The sequence below is a fragment of the Cricetulus griseus genome, chromosome 5 (assembly GCF_003668045.3).
Source record: "Cricetulus griseus strain 17A/GY chromosome 5, alternate assembly CriGri-PICRH-1.0, whole genome shotgun sequence".
NCBI classification, from domain to species: Eukaryota; Metazoa; Chordata; class Mammalia; order Rodentia; family Cricetidae; genus Cricetulus; species Cricetulus griseus.
Window position 1 is genome coordinate 180,990,991 of NC_048598.1, and position 20,024 is coordinate 181,011,014.

The following is a 20,024-nucleotide window of genomic DNA, read 5'->3' on the forward strand; positions in this document are numbered from 1 at the left end:
GAAGGAGACATATGCACCTACCTGACCAGAAACATTTACCATGCCTCTCCTGTCTGTGTGCCCTGGTTTAGGGCAAGGCTCTGGGCTTCCTCTGACCTAAGGTCTTTGCATGAGGCACAGACACATAGAGAGAAGGGGAGAGGTACTCCTCTCCTACAAGCAGTTTCTGATCCAACTATTACTAAGAGATCAGCACCAAACCTGCTGGAAACCCCACCCACCCTGAACCCTATCTCAGAGACTCCATGAAGGCCTGGGTCTGATAGCAAGGCTAAGGACCCAGCCATCAGCCATCCACCTGAGCTACCCGGCTAATGTCCAAGGAGGGTGAACCAAGGGTGCCCTGAACGCCAGGCAGCTGTCATCCCTGAGGGTGATGCGCACACTTTCAGAGCATATGAACACAAAGCCCTCGGGAGGGGGGGGGTGCACTTGGAGCTTGAGCTCTGCTGCACATGGTGAATGCTCCCCACGCCTGCTTACAAGGACCATCGTGTCAGAAGTGCTGTCACTTGGTTGCTGTCCTCCCAGGGACCTCATCTTCTCAGGGACGTCAGCCTGCAGAGATGAGACAGGAACTGGGCTGTGATGCAGAATGAGGAAGCCCAGGGAGCTGGCTGGCAATTTCACAGACTACGAGCTCAGGATGACAACAGAAGAGTCACCTTCTATTGGGCAGAATCCTGAGCCCAGGACATATCACAGCCTAGCTAGGTATATGCTGACTAGGCGTTCAGACTCACAGGGGCAGGAGAATGAGATCCCAGCCTGGTCTAAGGGTCTCACCACTGCCCACCACAGCCCTACTCACCGGGCTTGGAGGCTCCCTGTGGCTCCGGGCACTGTGGATACTCCCTATCTCTGTCTGTGAGCTGGAGTGTGACAGGCCTTCGAAGTAGGGCCTGGATGAAGAAGGAGTAGATGTTATTCCCCAAGATCCCCTATGTACTGAAAATGAGGTGCAACCCACTGCACACAGAAGGAAAAGCAACACAGAACTCAACAGCAGAACAGCTATAGCCAAAGAGCCCGGCAGTGTGGAAGAACTGTGTGACTACACACACACCTGAGGGAACCTTACACATGTGGTAGGATTCTGGAGTGACTCGACTCCAGGCGGGCACAGCTCCTACACTGGCTATGAAGTCAGTGCAGAGACTGTGTGCTCCAGGGCTGGTGAGGTGGCTCCATGGGTAAAGGCACCTGCTGCCAAGCCTGAAGACCTGAGTTTGATCCTTGGGACCCATCTAGTGGGAAGGAGACAGGAAACCCTAGCAATTTGTCCTCTGACCTCCACACTCAGGCTATGCTATGGCAATGCATGTCATCTTCTATAATAAAATTTAATTTAAAAAAAAAGAAGAAAACCCTATCTGCTCATGGTGTTTTCCCCACGGTGGGGCTGCCAACAACACAGGAGACTGGAGACTGGGTGTGAGCAGTGTGTGCCTCAGTGCTCTTAATGGGGACTGCCCCTGTTGAGAGCCTTGACATCTGTAGCCAGATCACAGAAAGCACAACGTTCTCAACAGCACAAGGGCACCATGGCCAAGTTCAGAGCATCTAAGCCATTCTAGACATATTCAGACAGTTCCAGATAATCTGACACCCGAGGCCACAACAGACCAAGTGTGACAAAGCCATTTCAGACTAATCTAGAATAGCCCTGACTCCAGACCAACAAGGCCAACTCTTGACAATCCAGACCAACCTGGACCAATGTTATCTGTCCTCACCAGATAATGTGAGTAAAGAAATAGGAGATGAAGAAAGCAGAAAACCAAGAGACTTAAAGACGTCAAGCTGACGTAGCAGACAGGGTGCCTGCATGGCCGTACGGGTGACGGCGCGATGCAGAGATCTAAAGAAGCAGGGTGTCTGTCACCTGTGCATGGCCACTCAGGATCATGGCCCCAAAGGGATCACACATCACCCCGAAACTACAGGCATTAGCTGGCCAGGGACTAAGTCACCAAAGCTAATGTCATGGGGCTCATGATAGGGAGGATCTGTACTCTCTGGGTAGACCCCAGACAGAAGTCAGTTTATCAAGGAAAATACTCAAGTCTAAAATATAGGATACAAGGCAGGAAGGACCAGTGTTGGCACCAGGGGGACTGAAGTGGAGGAAAACAAGGAACACTAGTTTGCTTGACCTAAAGGGCAGCCCCTCTCATGCCAGCTGTTCAACACCCTGACCCGAGCCCAGAAAGACATGGGTAGAAAAGGAAGCCAAAGCCTGAGGATGCCACCCCAGAATGGGGAGCATAATAGATGGTGGGATTTATTTTTTTATTTATTGAACAATGTCTGACGCTATAGCCCAGTTGCCCTTACACTTAGTAATCCTCCTGCCTCAGTCTCCCAAATGCTAAGACTACAGGCATGAGCAACCAAGCCCAGCAGTACTAGATAATTATTCGCCACTGAGATTATGGTTAATTAACTGCAAGACACATGAATTCAAATTTCTTGTATGTGCTTTTCATTATTGCCCAGGTTAAGAACTTAAAAAATGAAGGGTTTTTAGCTTTTTGGAACATCCTGAGTCTCCCTGTTCTCAGTAGCTACACCAAGATCCAACTCTATACACTACTTGTTCGAGGGCTAAGCTTCTCCAGGCCCGCACGTCCACAGCACACGTGTGTGGGGATGGCCTGCTTTCCTTCTCCTTCTGCCCTAGGCCAGGCTTGGCCAGCTGTCCTCGCAGCCAAACTAATGAGGGGAGCTGGCTGGGGCTCCCCCCTCTGCTGCTGGTACAGTCGACCCTGTAGTTTCCAGCATACCTCCAAAGTGATGGAGTGGGGCAACCCGGGGCCACGCATTCCTCCACAGCCTGCCTCAAGAGCCAAGCTCGGCCTCACAGAGAACCTTCCAGCTCAAGCCCTTTCCCACATGCCCCCCTCTCCCCTCCAGATGGTTCTGCCTGTCTAAAGTTCCCAATGCACATCCCAATGCACCCTGAGAAATGTGTGTCCCCCCCCCCCCGCCCCCCCCGGGAAACGATCCCAGACTGTGCTCCAGTGGGTCCGGAGTAGTTACATCCTTCCACACCTGCCTTTCTACAAAGGCCACCGCGAGAACCTGACTGGCCATGTCCACCCACTGTAACCTTGAACTCAACACCGTAGGTTGTCCCCTCTCAGGATGTCCCTGTCCATCTAGCCTAGGGGAAGCCCACAGCGCCCCAGGGTTAAACATGCGTCACAGCCACAGGGCAACTCAAACCAACCACATCACTCCAGAACAATACTGTCAGCTACTCAGGATTCCTTCTGTGTAGGATCCAGCTTATTAGAGGTGACGACTTCAACCTGGCATGGCTTACCTAAGCTTGGGCTTGGGGGTGCTGAGGACGCTGTCATCGTCGTCCATGTCAGGGCCACTGTCGCTGGGGTGGTCCACATCCAGCGTGTCATACAGAAGATCCAGGTCCTCCTCCACCTCAGGGACATGTTCTGCAGGGTCCTGCTCCGAATCTAAGACCTACAGCAATGCGGACATGTATGAGAGGCCACAGGGGCCTGCGCCACTGCAAACAGTGCCACAAAACAGCATGGAATTGCCCAGACATCCTATTTGGTTTGCTTTTTCCCGTGTGTGTGTGTGTGTGTGTGTGTGTGTGTGTGTGTGTGTGTTCATAAGACAGAAGCTGATATCAAATATCTTCCTTTAAGCCTGGCTTAGTGGCTTACGCTTTTGATCCCAGCACTTGGGAGGCAGAGGCAGGTGGATCTCTGTGAGTTCAAGGACAGCCTGGTCTAGAGAGTAAGTTTTCAGACAGCCAGGGATGTTAGATAGAGAAACCCTGTCTTGAAAAATAAAAAAACAAAACAAACAAATAAGAAAGAAATGCTGGTGAACAAAACTGAGGCTCTGTGCCTGTGCAGTAAGGGCTTTGCTCACTGAGCCTCGTTCCAATCCCTGGTGTTCACTGCTCTAACTTAGGAAATGGGATCCCTCACAAAGACCTCAGGTGTAACTACCCACCTGTGGGCATAAACTGTCCAGGGTGTGTCAGCACAGAGTGCTCACACCTTGTGAAGCGCACAGGCAGTCAAACCTGGACAGCACACAAGGTCCTGTCATTGTCTCCTCAACCAAGACATGAGGCTCTTGTCTCCCAGAAAGTCCTCTTGGTCTGGAAGAGCCCTGTTTGTATTCTCCCAGGAAATCCCTGATCAAGGCTGTTGTGCTAAGTCTGAAGGTGTCTCCCATAGAGATGGTGTCAGAGTGTCGATCAAAGGAAGCTTCTGAGCTTCACGTTGAAGGGCCTCACATGAAGGCAGAGCTCTCAAAAAGATTAGTGACCACAGGAAAAGTGCACACAGACACACAGACACATCAACAGACAGACAGACAGACAGACACACACACACACACACACACACCCCCCACATCTTTGAAGACCACGTCTTCCCCAGACTCTGAATCTCCTAAGCCTTGGTATTGGACTTCCAGCCTCTAGAACCATGATGAGCAAGACATGCTGGTTATTCCATTCATTACCCAGCCTAAGACAATCAGCCCAGAGAAGCAGGGGCCACTGCGTGTGGTGTGGTGGTGGAGCAGGAGACCAGTAAAAACAGAGCAGACCCAAAAAGAAAGTATGTGGTTGTGGAAACCGGAGGAAAGGTCATTTTCAACAAAACAGAAAAAGGTTGGTAGATTTGCAGGGTCTGGGTCTGGGTATTTTATGGAAGACAGAACTTGTAAATGACAAAACAAGGTATCTGGCAAAATAAGACTCCAATTTGGAGGGAGCCAAGTTACCTCTCTTGACAGTTTATCATAAAATGCCAGGGGGAAAATGAGGTAACATCAAAAGAGAACTGTATCTTAAAGATTTGTTAAAGTCTCAGCAAGAGCATGTTGTAGAGTGAAAGCAGGAGATGGAGAGACGGTTCAGCTGTTTATAGTGTGCACTGCTCTTATAGACAACCAGAGTTCAGCCCTCAGCACCCCAGTCAGGTAGCTCACAACTCTTTTTAACCCCAGCTCCAGAGAACCCCAAAGACTTTTCTGTCCTCTGTGGGCACTGCAGTCCTGTGCACAAACACCCACGCAGATGTGCAAGCACGAGCACACACACACACACACACACACACACACACACACACACACACACACACACACACACACACACACAAAGTATTTGGGGCTGGAGAGATGGCTCAGGGGTTAAGAGCACTGACTGTTCTTCCAGAGGACCTGAGTTCAATTCCCAGCAACCACATGGTGGCTCACAACCATCTAGAATGGGATCTGGTGCCCTCTGCTGGCCTGCACTGTATACATGATAAATAAATAATCTTTAAAACAAAAACAAAAGTATTTTAAAATTAAGTCTGTTTGGCCACAAGAAGTCTGAGGAGATCAATATGCATAGAGTGTGGGGAGCTACTCCACAGGGTGATGAGAGGTGACCCAAGATTGGCCCTGAGGACAGTGAGTGTCAAGTGGCTGTCCCTGAGGCACAGGCTTCGTCTTCACAGGGCCCAGGTGTGGTCAGGCCCCTCACATAGCACAGGAGGCCAATCCCTGCAGCACCTATAGGTGCCAACTCTCAGAAATATGGTCATTTTAAAATTGTTGTCACAGGGTGCGCTGTCCCAGGCAGAGGCCAGGGATGGAAGCAGGGCCGGGTCTAAAAGGACCGACTGCAGTAAAATACAGAGAAGCCACAACAGGGGAGCTCTGAGAAGCAGAACTGCAGTCTCTGACCACAGTGCCAGCCCAGAAGAGCCACAAGGCACACCATCTGAGACACTGTAGGCTGTGCCTAGTGACACTGTGGGGTGCACTTCTGGGCCCTAGAGCCCCAGCTCCAAGCCAATGTGTCCTGAGAGCAGATCATTGAACCAAAGATGGGTTTTAAAACCTTAAGATTCAATGTGTGGGGAACAGAAAGACAGAGCAGCAGTGCAGAGCACTGGCTGCCCTTGCAGAGGGAGAGAGCTCAGTTCCCAGCACCCACACGGCAGTTCCAGGGGATCTGATGCTCTCTTCTGACCTCTGATGGCACCAGATATGCACACAGTGCACATGTATACACACAGGCAAACACTCATACCTATATAATAAATCAATCCTTTTTATTTTTTTTTAAGATTCAGTGTTTGAAGCAAGTAAGAGTACAGGGAATTTCTGCCAAGTCTAAGGACCCGAGTTTGATCCCTGCAATTCACATGGTAGAATGAGAAAACAGACGTCTTCTGACCTCTACACGCACGCATGCACGCACGCACGCACACACACATGTACAAAAAAATTTACCCTACTCCCCCTTTCTCATTTTAGAACACAGTATCTGCCCTATGCTGGTCTCATAGTTGTCTTGGAAAGCATACACTCTGAGCTCACACCTGGATAAGGACTGATGTAGACAGTACTCAGACATTATAATTTTTACGAATCTGAGTTGATGCTAGAGTCAATTAAGATTTTAAGGGCTGTTGAGATAGAATGATTTTGTGTAAGGGAAAAAATGGATTTGGGGGTCTAGGGGCAGAATGTTTTGATCTGAATATCTGTGTCCCCTAAGTTTTTTTTTTCCTTCTGTGTAGCCCTGGCTGTACTGGAACTTGTTCTGTAAACCAGGCTTGTCTTGACTCAGAGATCCACCTGCTTCTGCTTCCTGAGATCTGGGATTGCCCTGCCACAACCTAGCTTCCCTTAAGTAAGAGCAGGCCTTTGGAACAGCGCTGTTCTGGCACTGTGTGAGGGTGAGAAGGTGCAGTTCTGTCTATGAGGATTTAGCCTTCTCCAGATGAGAATCTGCCAGTACTTTTTAGCCTTTCAGTCTCCAACTATGGACAGTATCCTTTGGATGCACTTTAAAGAAAAATATGTATATATGTGCAACTCACCTAGCATTTTTTTTAATTATTATTATTTTATGTGTATGGGTGCTTTGTGTGTATGTCTTTGCACCACATGTGTGTCTGGTGCCTGGTCTGTCTCTCTTTGAGATGCAAGCTTCAAGATTTAGGGCCTAGTGGCTATCCCTGGAAACAGGCCAGTGATGTTTCGGGGTGGATGCTGGCCCTACAGGAAGCCCCATGGCTGAGAAGCGGCATCCTCAATACCTGTCCATGTGACGAGCAACAGTCGGTGCTGCGCTGAACGGGACCCTGCTGCTGCGGGGTGTGGCCCGTGCATACACTGATGCAGAGGGTGGGTGCACACTCTGAGGGTCAAAGAGCCAAGTGTCCCCTCTCTACTGTGGGCCCATAATCTTGACTCTGTTTTGTGATTTTTCTTTTGACTAAGAACAAACCCAATACCTAAAACTGGGGATTAGAGAAATGCTAAGAAACCAAAGATCTGTGGCACGCTGGCCACAGAACAGGCTATACATGGCAGGAGCTGGGGGCATGGAGATTCTGTGTACCTCCTACTTACTTTTCCTATGAACCTGAAGCTACTCCCTCAAGTAGTCTAAAGAGCCATGATTGGCACTCTGCTGGTCTCTGTACAGGTGCACCAGTAACCTGGCAGCTCAACAAACACCAGTGGGTAAGCCTGACTCTTTGCTGGCCTCTCACAGCTACCATCAAGGCTGGCAGGCAGAGGGGATACACCACACCCACAGATGGTAAGTGCAGGCAGACCACGCCCGGAGCTTCACTGGAGCACATGGTACCCAACATGACACCAGCGCACTTCAGCAGCTGTGCCACGCCCTGGCCCACTCACCTCCTCTGACACTTTAAACCTGCGCAGCAGGGCCACCACCTTCTGCTTGAAGTTCTGCTGCTGTGAGACAAGAGGAACAAGAAGCTCACGTTAGCAATGACAGGGGGAGGGGACTGCATTCCTGGGACACAGCAAGGAATTGCACTCTGGCCTCTCAGCAGTGAAGAACAGGAGGGATGCAGCTGGCATCTCTGAGCATGTGAACTGGGTGTAAATACAGCCACACGCACACTCTTAGTGTCTGAAAACACAAACTGAGGCAAGACTTGCAAACACAGGGCAGGGGTGGTGTCTGATAGTCCACACCCACTGAGGGGCAACCAGCGAAGGGTACAGGTTGGCTCTGTAGTTCTAGAAGCTTCTGCAGCTCTCCGGGCTCTCAGCACCTTCCCACAGCTCCACCTCGCACAAGGGGGCCCTGCCTCATTTTCTGAGGGATACCGCCACCCTGTGGGAGGCACCCAGGACAGCACAGGGCGGGTGAAACAATGGAACCTGCACACTGTGAGTTCAGTGAGGCTGCTCACACTGTTGGCTGCAGAGCTTCTGCTCCAGCTGCTGACCTGCAGGAACTCTCAGCCACCCTTACAGAGCTGACCCTAACATAGGTAGGAGTGTGTGTGTGTGTGTGTGTGTGTGTGTGTGTGTGCGCGCTTCCTGCACAGTCCCTCAGGCTGGCCATGAGCTCCAGATGGCGCCGCCTGTTTTCAGAGGAGGCCCGATTTATATCCAGTTCTATACACCTAATTCTGTGCTGTGGTCACTGTCTGCCCACAACCTCCTTCTCACATCTGTCAAAGGCTGACAGTGCTGTCCCTGGTCAGTATTGGCAAGGGGCTACCCATGCCAGCCAGTCCTGTAGCCCAGTTCTGGGCTCTAAGGGGCTCCAGTGCCCACTGAGGGTCGCTGTGCAAGCTGAGAATGGGCTGAAGCCCATCCCATATTTCCTCCTATGGGCAAGGCCTAACAGCCAAGTCTCTGTGCTGGCAGACCACATCCCTCCAAAAAAGTAACTGGTCCCAAACATGGTGAGTCTGATCACTCACATGGTGGTGATGGAGAAAATAACACCCTCAACGGTCTATACATACAGGTCTGTGGGCCAGGGGCAGCTATCCCAGCCTTGTTCCATACCCCCAAGGCTCCACGACCACATACAGTTGGAGTGGGGCGTGAGAGAATGGCAGCAGGAAAGACTTGGTCGAAGGGCAAGTGGGAATTCTAAGAATCTTTTGGGCCATATGTCATGTGAGGCTGAAGTCCTCAGGAAAGGCTGTCTGCTCTCTTGCCCAGAGCCCCCAGTGAGCCTCCCAGCCACTGCCCACCCTCCTCACCCTCCCCCAGTGTTAGTAAAACTAGTTTCCACCGACCCTGGTCATGGACGTCGTTCTTACTATCGAGCGCCGCTGCTTCTTGGGTTTTCCCACATCAAAGTCATCCTCATCAAGATCCTGTGTAGACATGCGCAATGCCTGAGGCTCCGCCCCGCCCACCCCACCGGCAGTGCACACGGCTCGAGGCTTGGCCCCGCCCCCAAGACCCACCTCACACCCAAGCGAGGGCAGTCACCTGGTAGTCAGCTGCTAACACTCTCAAGCCCAGCAGGGCTGCCTACTGACATGCTCTAGCCCCAGAGAAGAAGCAACCAGGTGCCACACATCAGCTCTTCCGCCCTCCTCATCTCGTGCAGCACTGGAGACCCACAGAGCCACGGGCTAGCACAGGGAAGTCCCCGGGCCTCTTCTCTATAGAGGGAGCTATCAGCTGACCCTCCCCACCTCAGGCTCAAACTGTTACCTGCCCCTGGACAGCATCATCGCTGGCTTCTTGCTCAGAGGAAAAGCTCTCATACTCCTCCTCAGAGTAGTTATCTGTGGAGTGAGCACACAGAAGGAAGAGCACCTTTAGATTCCACCTGATGCCATGGCAATGAGTTGGCAACAGAATATCCCTTGGGAGCAGAGGGGAGCTGTAAGGAAACAGCCCCAGGGAAACCAGGGGAACTTGAGACACCAGTGCTGTGGCCCTGAGTACCGAGAGCCTAAGGACAGCAGGCCGCAGGCTCTGGGGTTGGTGGAACAAGACAGCACGGGAAATACAGTGACCCAGTTGTGATGGCAAGGGCAGATGGTGGCTGTGGAGCACCTGCCCCACACTCAAGGCACCCAGGAAGCAGGTGTTCAGAGCAGCAAAGGTACTATACAACAGACCCCATGACAACTACATATTGTGGTACGCAGAGCTTATGACACCTGCAACAGCACATCCTGACTTTCTCCATAAGTTTCTAACTAGATAGAAATGCAGTAGACACATCACATCCCCCTGCCTTCTCCAACCACACCGGGACAGCCCTTCTCACACCTGGGCAGGGAGTGGCATCAGCAGCGCCAGGCAGCGGAAGAAGACAGTGGCTCACCTGTGGACTTGGCCTTGGGGCCAGCCTGCATTGCACTATCCTCGTGGTCAATGGGCTGGCTGGACAAGGAGACGATCCAGATCTCAGCCACCTTGACAGAGGCCTCTTTGATGCTGCTGCAGAGATTCAGCACCTGGCCCCCCTCGGAGGGGTGCTGCATCACCTGGGGAGCACAGTTCCAACATCAGGAGGGCTGCCACCCCAGAGAGCTCCAACATTCAGGAGTAGTGCACACCTAGTAGAAGGCTGAGCAGGAAACCAGAGGAACCCAGGGACCAAGGAGATGGGCTGGGTGGGGAGGTGGGTGTCGGGCTCGGTATTTCTGACTACAAGCAGACAGGAGTACACCTAAAGACCACACAATTCCGGCCCCTGCTGCCCCTTGGAAGTCACTCAATACTTCTTGGACCCCACTCACCTCCATCTACTGGTCCATCTTGGGAGCCTCGGTAGCAGCCACAGTGTGTGACTGGGGGTCACCCAACCTTGGGAAACCAAATGTCTAAAGACTCAGGAGGAAAAGCTATCAACATGGGCCATGTCTGCAATAGCACAAGAAGCCCACCAGGCCTGGCTTACTCGAGTGCCAAGACCCTGGCTAACTGTTGTAACAAACTCAGCAAACTAGCCAGGACAGCAGGAACCAGTACTGGCCTAGACACTGTCCTGGTCCTGATGCTGCCTCAAAAGCAGGCACAGGTGACAGACCTGTCCCTGACAGGGGTCATTTGGTCAAACCCAAATGTTAAAATTTTGTAGAAAAAAAAAAAAAAAAGGTATCTGGCTACAGTGGGCTTGTGGGAGCATCTTGGGTTGTTGGAGGCTGGCTAGGTGTGACCCTGGATAGCAAGCAGCAGTTCCAACTAAAGCACCTCTGTAGCTCAGCACAAAGGAACCCTGGCTCACCAGGAGCTGGGGACACTGAGTCACCACAACACAGGGCTGAAACCAAGTCACCCTGGGGCAGCCTCCTCCTCTTAACTCCCCACAGCCTTTCTTTTACAAAGTTAAGGTAGCTGGAGAGGCTAAAAAAATAGAGGAGGGCTGGGCGTTGGTGGCGCACGCCTTTAGTCCCAGCACTCAGGAGGCAGAGGCAGAGGCAGGTGGATCTCTGTGAGTTCGAGACCAGCCTGATCTACAAGAGCTAGTTCCAGGACAGCCTTCAAAGCCACAGAGAAACCCTGTCTCCAAAACAAACAAACAAACAAACAAGAACAAAAATAGAGGAGGGTAGGAGGAGAGGTTGAAAGCTGCTGAGGGAGCCTTAGGGGTGATGGGATACAGGAGGCATGCAATTTTTAAAACCGTAGGTGCTACAGCAGGTGTGCCTTTGAGATGGTCATCCCAGCACGACTTAGGAAACTATAGGGAAAGCCTTAGGCCAGGAGGGCAAGGGACTTCCAAGAGACAGGATGTAGCAGGACTGGGTGCTTAGGCCAGAGGAGGATTCGGATGGGGACCTGAAGGCACAAGTGGCTGAGTAAGTAGGTGCTGGGCAGCCTGGAAGCCTTGGGTAGTTTAGGTTGGGGACAGTCCCACAACCTGGCTTGCAGCCACCTTCCAACTGCAGGTGGCCACCAACACACCTGCACTTCCCCCAGACACTAAATGGAACTACAAAAGAGGAAAGCTCTACAGTCCAGGGACAAAGTGGCCAACGCCGAGCCGCCTCTTCTCCTGGGCTATTCCTGTAGCTAATGAGGCCTAGCGGCTCTGCTTGGAGGCTTCACCTGCCCAGGAGCCCAACCTGTCTCCTCAGTCTCCCCAGAACACAGGGCCTCCAGGAGGCTGCTAAGGTGCTTTTTCCCACTGCCCATGTGAGCTGCAAGGACAGAGTGAGGACTAAGGGGGCACCTGTGTAAGGAGGGAACCCAGGACAGACAGCTCAGCTCCAAGTACTGGGAAGTGGAATACCCTGGCTATAGGCACAGGAGCAGCCATACTGTGCAGCCTAGGACTGGGGACCTGGGAAGCAGCCACGGAGTGGCATCTAGCCATTACATTGGAGCCCAGCCTTGTGGATTCTCTAATGACTCGGAGAACGGCCTATCAGACACACAACAGAAATCGTTCAGTGTTCTGGAGCACTGGACACCAGTCCAGAAACCCACCTCAGCCATGTTGATGGAACCTGCAGCCAGCGTCTTATAGCCCAGGATCGTTCGGTTCTTGTACCGCTTTCTGCGCTGCAGCATGATCTGGAGCTTGTTGCCTTCTCTCTTCAGGAAGTGGGGGTACTAAAGACACAGGTAAGCTCGCTTGAGGTCGGGTGTCACAGAGAACACTAGCCACACAATCAGCAAGGTCCCTGAGGAGCACCTGCCAGTGTCTCGGCCCTCACAGCCCTTCATCAACCCACCTCAGGGATCTGCAACATCAGTGGGGCCACCTTCTGCTTAGTGTCAAGGGTTCCACTCCCACACAGTGGGACATATCTGCTAGTTTTGGGGACCGGTTCATGTGTTTAGGGGCATTTGAAGAAAGCAGGGCAGCTTCTCAGTACACAATTCCCAACATGGCCCTAAGTCTCTGGTAGCCCCCCATATGTGGGAGTAACTAGGTGCCCTCTGTGGATGACCTGTGCCCTCTGAGGGTGACCTGTGCCTTCTGAGGGTGACTGTGCCTTCTGGGGGTGACCTGTGCACTCCTTGGCTAAGCAAACTACCAGGCAACAGCCCCATCTGCTGTAGATTGCCTGTGCCTAGGACCTGCACTTGTGACAGGGGTTTCACTCAGTGAAATCAGTTCCCACAGGATCCTCAGAGCTCACAACCAGAGCCTGGGGTTAAGTTCTAGAAGAGGGGTTAAACTCTAGTCTCCAAGCAGGCTGGTCATCCATACACACTTCTCAGAAGACGGGGGTGGGGGTGGGGGTGGAGGTGGGGGTGAGGAGGGTATGGGGGGTTGGGGGGTGGGGGGTGCGAGGTACTCGACACAGGTGTGTTTGGTAAGTTACATTTTAGTGAATTGGATCCTCTACAGCAGTGCACAAAAGCACAAAGCAGAAGATCTGGGTTGACAGTCTGCATTCTCCACAGGGCACTCAAAAGGACTCTGAACTTACTATACTGAGTTTCCACAAAGTTCTGACAATCTTTGCTAAACAAGAAAGTAAAATAACTCTGGCCTGACAATGTATTTGTTCCTTGTGATGCTCAATATTGTCACCTGGAAGGATCTAGAATTGCCTAGGAGAAAGAACCTGGGGGGCTCCAGGCAGGAGTGTCTGCATTAGGCTAACTGAGGTGAAAAGAAAGACCCATCCTAAATGTAGGTAGTTCTTCGGGGCCCAGGCTGGAGGAAACGAGCTGAGCATCAGCCATCACTGTTCGCGGTGACTGCAGATGCAATATTACCCGCTGCTTCACGCTCCTGCAGTCTGGACTTCTCAACCACACGAACCGCACCTCAAACCGTGAGCCTATAGAAACCTCCCTTAGGTTGGCTTCTTACCAGGTGCTTTGTTGTCACAACCATGAATCAGCTAACACAGATCTCATTACTCCATTTTCTTTATTATGAGAGAGGGGGGAAGAGTAAATCAATAAGAATTTCTAATTGTTTAAGAATAAACCTTTGCCAAGTGGTGCACACCTTTTATCCCAGCACTCAGGAGGCAGAGGCAGGAGGATCTCAGTGAGTTTGAGGCCAGCCTGGTCTACAGAGTGAGTTCCAGGACAGCCAGGGCTGTTACACAGAGAAATGCTGCCTTGCAAAAAAGAAAAGAGAAAGAGAGAAGGAAAGAGAGAGAGAGAAAGTAAGGAATAAAGAAAGGAAGAAAAAGAGAGGGAGAGAGGGGAGGGAGGGGAGAGAGGGAGGGGAGGGAGGGAGGGAGGGAGAGGGAGGGGAGGGAGGGAGCGAGGGAGGGAGGGAGGGAGGGAGGGAGGGAGGGAGGGAGCGAGGGAGCGAGGGAGCGAGGGAGCGAGGGAGCGAGGGAGGGAGAGAATCTTGATCAAGAGAAGATCAAAGCAAGAAAGAACACAGGTGGCTGTGACAGGGGTGTGAAAAGCATCCAGGACACTGACAAGGGTATATCCACCACTCAGGAAGTCGATGAGAAAATGTGTCCCTCACCCCCAAGGAATTAACCAGGGCACATCTGTCACTCAGGGCACTGCACAGGAAGTGAGTCCACCACCTCCAGAGCACTGAACAGAGTGTGCCCACCGCCCTGGGCACCAAGGAGGAAGAGTTCATTATCCAAAGCACTGACAGGGGAGGGCCCTCATTAGCCAGGGGTCAGACTCACCTGGAGAGAGAAGGTCAGCGCCAGATCAGTTTCCACCTGTCCACTGGGAGGCAGCACAATCTCATGGGATCTCAGGACACGTTTGGAACCCTGCAAGAAAACACGCCCCCTTCTGATGTAGGGCGCATTAAAGTCCCGAAAACCAGCTGAGAACATCCTCACACCAGCACCTGAAGTATTACCACAAAGGCTTCACTGGGTGGGCCATGGGGGGGGGGGGAGTAAGAATATTGTCAGGATCCTTAAAACTTGATTCCACTGCCGGGTTCCACACAGGAAATGGAAGGGGAAAACCAAGAAGAGCTCCCACCAAGGGGACATTCACTGGTGGCCCTGTAATGACCATGCACAGCTATGGGTATGTGGGGCCAACAGGGTTTACCACTTAAAACCCAGGAAGTACCACAGGCACAGGAAGAGCAGGAGACAGATTCAAACTGTGCAGGTGGCAGAAGGGCAGCCTGGCACAAAGCCCAGGGGTGGAGCCAGCCTGCCTGCCTGCGTGTGTACCTGCCTGCCTGCGTGTGTGCCTGTGTGCCTGCCTGCCTGTGTGCCTGTGTGCCTGCCTGCCTGCGTGTGTGCCTGTGTGCCCACCTGCCTGCGTGTGTGCCTGTGTGCCTGCCTGCCTGCCTGCCCCAATGCCAAGAGCCTACCTCTAGGGCAGAGTGGCCTCCCACACTGACCATAAGGAGAAGCCAGGGCCTCTCTGAACTCCAAGCACACATCTCAGGGAAAAAATGGGAGGGTCCTGCATGGATGGGAGGGTTGTGTACCAACCACAGAGACGACCCTGAATGACAGATGAAAGTCTTGCCTGGGGCCGAGGCTCAGCACAACTGTGACAACAGGTCTGGGATGTGTCAATGCCACAGGCACATATGGGTGGGGTCAAACATGGGCTACTTCAGTGGGACCCAGGTACTCCCAGGCACATAGAGGCCTGGTGTGAGGTTGCATGACGCCTGTCCTGAACACACCACACACCTGGGAAGGGTGATCAGTAGAGGGCCACCAGGAGCTCCATCTGAGAAGCCAGGAGTCAAAATCCACATCCTGTCCCCTGAGAGTGGACCTGGAACCTGGCAATCCTCAGCATAGCAAAGGCAGACAAAGCGCTAGAGACACATCTGGAGGGCCAAGGCTGCTCTCCCCAAGAGAGGTGGGATCCAAGCCCATCCAGTCACAGGCTCCCCAAGCAATCTATGAGGAGTAGACACAACACCGGGGTAGGTTCTAGTCCAGAAAGCCCATATCCTGTTTCCTCTTCCGTTCCTGTTCATGCCTGTCACCCTGGGAGAGGCACGAAAGAAAGCTCTGGGTGGGTGGCTCAGTGTAGGGTGGGGGGGTGTTTGAGAATAGTTCAGGGACCATGTGAGAATGAGGCTGGCCACACCTGTGCACGGGTGTGCACTGAGGGCTTACCTGCATCTTGACAGCGATCACCACAGACAGAAGCTCCTTCTCCAGCTCCCGGAGCACTGCCAGTTTCTTCAGGGTCAGGCTACATAACCTGCAAGACACAGGGCTCAGCCTTGTAACATGCTTCCTATTACGCTGCCCAGTTGCCCAGAAAACTGCAGGTCTGGCCCTGTTTCAGATGCCTTTGCACATTGCTGTGAGGGGCACCGACCAGGAGGGCTTGGATGAAAAGGCCAGAGAAAAGACATCTGAATGCAAGGATGTGAGACTGGAGACCAGTGAAAGTCCAAAGGCCAGGACAGCTCTTAGCTGTGGGACAGCAGCCCCCATCCCATGCAGTCACCTCCACAAGGCAGGCATGAATTCACCGAAACATTCTGCTGCAAGGCCTTTGAGCTACATGGAGACAGGTGTTGCCTGCTCAGGGTAGTCTGGTGACATGCCCAGGATCCAGAGCAGCTGTACCAACATTTGCCAAACAATGAGCACATGGCCTCCAGGTCGGCTTCTGCAGAAATCTGCCTGTTTCCCAAGTCATCTGTGCCACCCACACCTGTACACACACTCTGACACACTACACACATACATGAACCCCTGGAACAACCTCTTGAAGGCAAATAGGCCCACCAAAGGTGTGGGACTGCACATCTGCTTTGGCAAACTTTCCACAGACACCTATTTAAATACTGATCACTTTTCTACCCAAATCCTGCTCTTAAATACACTTGCTCAACAGGGCAGCATAGCAAACATACAGCTGTCTAAATTAAAATGGCCTTCATACCAGGTGTGCACATGCCTTTAATCCCAGCACTTGGGAAGCAGAAGCAGGTGGATCTCTTTGAGTCTAGCCTGATTCATACAGTAAGCTCCAGACCAGCCAGGAATACATGGAGAGACCCTGTCTCAAACAAAATAATAGCACTGGCTACACAGCACTGCTTCACATGCAAGACAGGTCCTTAGACGTCTAAGCTGGGTCTCAAATGGAAGGTCTCGGATTCTGCTTCCACAGGTCCTCAACATGACCATTAAGTAGCAAGAAGACAAGAGACACAGCCCCGGAGCTTGGCCTCCTCTCACACGACAATGACAGCAACAGGCTCCGGTTGCTGCCATGCGTGGGGAAAGCAGTCCATCGACTCTCTTCCTACCCTGGCCACAGGAGATGTCAAGAAGCTGTGTGCCACCAGAAGTGACTACCACTTTCATGGAAGAAGAGTGACCCCACTTAAGAATGAACCCTCTCCATCTTGGGTTTATGACCAGGACCCTTTTACTCTGTGTTTAACACAGGGACTCCATGCTATCCTGAGTTAGGATGGAGACCCCACTGGTCCTCACTGACAGGGTGACAACTGTGAGGCTGTCCCACTGCACTATGCTCAGAGAAGGGACAGGCAAGGGACTCCCTCACAGGAGGTGCCCTGGCTCAACAAAAGAGGCTGCAGGCTAGAGGCAAAGGCAAGCATCCCAGGCAGGAAACCATGAGAGCCAGGCAGGACAGAGCAGCTGAGCCACATCAACACCTATGGTCACCAGACAGAGCTACATACAAGAGCAGCCCCTAATGGGCCACCAAGGTCACCAGCTGGGCTGTGCATGAGGCTCTGGGAACACACAGGACTTCATCCCACTACGGTGGGTACCATACAACTGAAAACTTACAAGTATCTCCTTCTGGAATTTTCTATGTAATATTCTCATACCACGTAGAACTTGGAAAACTGAACTATGGGAAATGAAACTGCAATTGAGAGGTGGCTACTGCGACAGCAAGGCAACTGGAGAGCACACTGTTAGCTGGGAAATGGACCTGTAGAAACAGAGTCTCCCAGAAGAAAATGGAAAGTGTTAGGAATGGAATAAAAATGAAGACAGCATGTCACAATTTGAGTGAGTATTGGTGTTTCTATTGGAAGAAAGATTTCCACTGAACAAGCTAAGCTGCATAAAAAAAATTAACCAGGAAAGAGGAGGGGGAGAGGGAGAGGGAGAGGGAGAGGGAGAAGGGAGGGAGGAAGAGAGGGAGGGAGGGAGGGAGGGACAGGGAGAGAGAGAGAGAGAGAGAGAGAGAGAGAGAGAGAGAGAGAGAGAGAGAGAGAGAGGAGAGAGAGAACACCAAGGAGGCATTAGGAAGGAAACAATAAAGATAAAATCAGGAATAATTTGAAAATAGAGAAAATAAAAACCAGATGTTACTCCTTTGTGAAGACTAAAAAAAATCATAAAACCTCCAGCCATACAAAGACTAAAAGAAGACAGAAAATTCTCTTTATTAGGAATAAAAGAGCACTAGAGATCTCAGACACCCACTCCACAAGCAGACAAAATAAAACTATTGCCCCAACCTCAAAAGCTCACCAAGCTGAAACTGGTGGCAGGCCAGAATTGACTACTGGTAAAGTCAAAGAAGCACAAATGCTCTGAAGAAGAAACCTCTGGCAATTCAGAGTCATGAACCAGCGCTTGACAAGCATCCATGACCCCGGGATTCCATTCCTATCACAGGGGATACAAGGAGAAGACTGAGGGAAGCAAAGAAATCCACATACTATCTTCCAGAGAACACAAGAGGGAGGATGCCTCAACCCAGGAGATCAGCATCACCGTCCTATCAACAGGAGACAAAAACAGTACAAAAGCTGGGTGTGGCCGCTGGCACTCACCCACAATCCCAGCACTCAGGGGTCAGAGACAAAATGATCCAGGCTAGCCTGGGCTACACAGTCAGACCTTGTTGAAAGAAGATACAGGGTGAGGTGCAGGAGAGAGGAAGGGACTAGGGAAAGCATATTACAGACCATACTACAGTCCATTGTGAACACAGATGCAAAGTTCTTCCACAGGTTATTTGCAAGCTAAATCTAGCAAGACATAAAGATATTCATTATTGTACTCTGCCAAGTGGGGATTTGTTCTAGAAATAAAATGCTGGTTCAGCATTCAAAAATAATTTTAATTTACTATTTCAGCAAACTAAATAAGGGGGAAAACCAACAAAACAAAACCCCCACATGTACCCTAAATCAAAATGCTGTGGTTTGTTTCAATTTACTGGGGGGGGGCATGCATTAAAGGCATGGCGCCTGTGCCACCATTGGGTGGTAGGTAGAATGTTTAAGGAGGACCCAGTGGAAGACACAGCCTTCAAAGGAGCTGTGGAACCCAGACTCTTCCTGGTTGGTTCTGGTCTGGCTACTGGCTATCTGTGAGCGGCCTTCATTTCACCTGAGCTGCCATCAGTGTGCTACTTCACCACAGACAAAAAGCAATCTCTGACTCTGGAGCCCTCCAAGCTGGTTCCTTGGATGTTTGCTATCACGCCAGAAGTCAACTGACACAGAAAGCTGGCACCAATGGGGTTGCTGTGGCAACACTGAGGCTGTGGAGAGCCTCTTGGACTGTGTTGGAGGGATGTGGTAGTCTGTAGGAGCAGGCTGGAAAAACTGCAGCTGACTGGGCAATTCTGACGTTCACACTAAAAACTCCCAGCAAGCCAGAAGAGAAGGAACCCCTCCCTCAGTCTGCACCCGTCACAGCAGTAGGGAGGCCTGTTTCCCTTAAGACAGGATGGAGGCTGGCCTGACTGCTCACCCTTGTGTTTCACGTGGGCTTGTCCTGCCCAGGTCAACAGGCAAGGCAAGTCGGCCAAAGACACAGGGTCAGAAAAGGGAGAAGCAAAGGCACCACTGTCTACAGACACCAGGATTGTGAACAGAGAAATGTAAAGAATACAGCCAGAGTCGAGGCAAGCTCCTAGGACCACAGTAGACCAGGCTGCCTATAAAAAGCAACCACGAACCACATGCTGCTCCTAGTAGACAACTGGAAGTCAGGTGCTCAAAAACACCCACTCACACTACTTCCAAATAAAGGAGATACTTAAATCTAAAGTATCTAGCAGACCTGCATGCTAGGAACTCCAAATGCCAGGCTGCTGTGATGTCTCAGTGCATAAAGGCACCTGGAGTGCACAGACCTGGCAACCTGAGGTCGATCTCTGGAACCCACGTTAGAGTAGCAGGAGAGAACTGGCTGCACAATTGTCCTCTGATCTCCACATATGCATATGGCCCCATCATTTACCCAAGCACATCATCATCACCATCATCACCATCATCATCACCACCATCATCACCATCACCATCATCATCACCACCATCATCACCATCACCACCATCATCACCACCATAACCACCACCATCATCATCATCATCATCATCACCACCATCATCA

At 51.6% G+C, this 20,024-nt stretch overlaps 1 protein-coding gene across 6 annotated transcripts in view; it reads right to left on the minus strand.

Annotated features, from left to right (window-relative positions):
- Positions 1-20,024, minus strand: part of Pacs2 (phosphofurin acidic cluster sorting protein 2) — a 60,424-nt gene that overhangs the window by 13,788 nt on the left and 26,612 nt on the right. For 3 of the 6 annotated variants that reach the window (XM_027416666.2, XM_027416667.2, XM_035445287.1), the window contains exons 2-11: positions 15,789-15,876; positions 14,367-14,456; positions 12,229-12,354; positions 10,118-10,280; positions 9,496-9,569; positions 9,069-9,149; positions 7,699-7,758; positions 3,329-3,486; positions 812-902; positions 484-558 (exon numbers count right to left, since the gene is read on the minus strand). In XM_027416666.2, coding sequence (XP_027272467.1) covers positions 484-558; positions 812-902; positions 3,329-3,486; positions 7,699-7,758; positions 9,069-9,149; positions 9,496-9,569; positions 10,118-10,280; positions 12,229-12,354; positions 14,367-14,456; positions 15,789-15,876 — 1,006 coding nt within the window. The remainder of the gene's footprint in view (positions 1-483; positions 559-811; positions 903-3,328; positions 3,487-7,698; positions 7,759-9,068; positions 9,150-9,495; positions 9,570-10,117; positions 10,281-12,228; positions 12,355-14,366; positions 14,457-15,788; positions 15,877-20,024) is intronic. The other 3 variants (XM_027416669.2, XM_027416670.2, XM_027416668.2) reach the window with 2 other exon arrangements.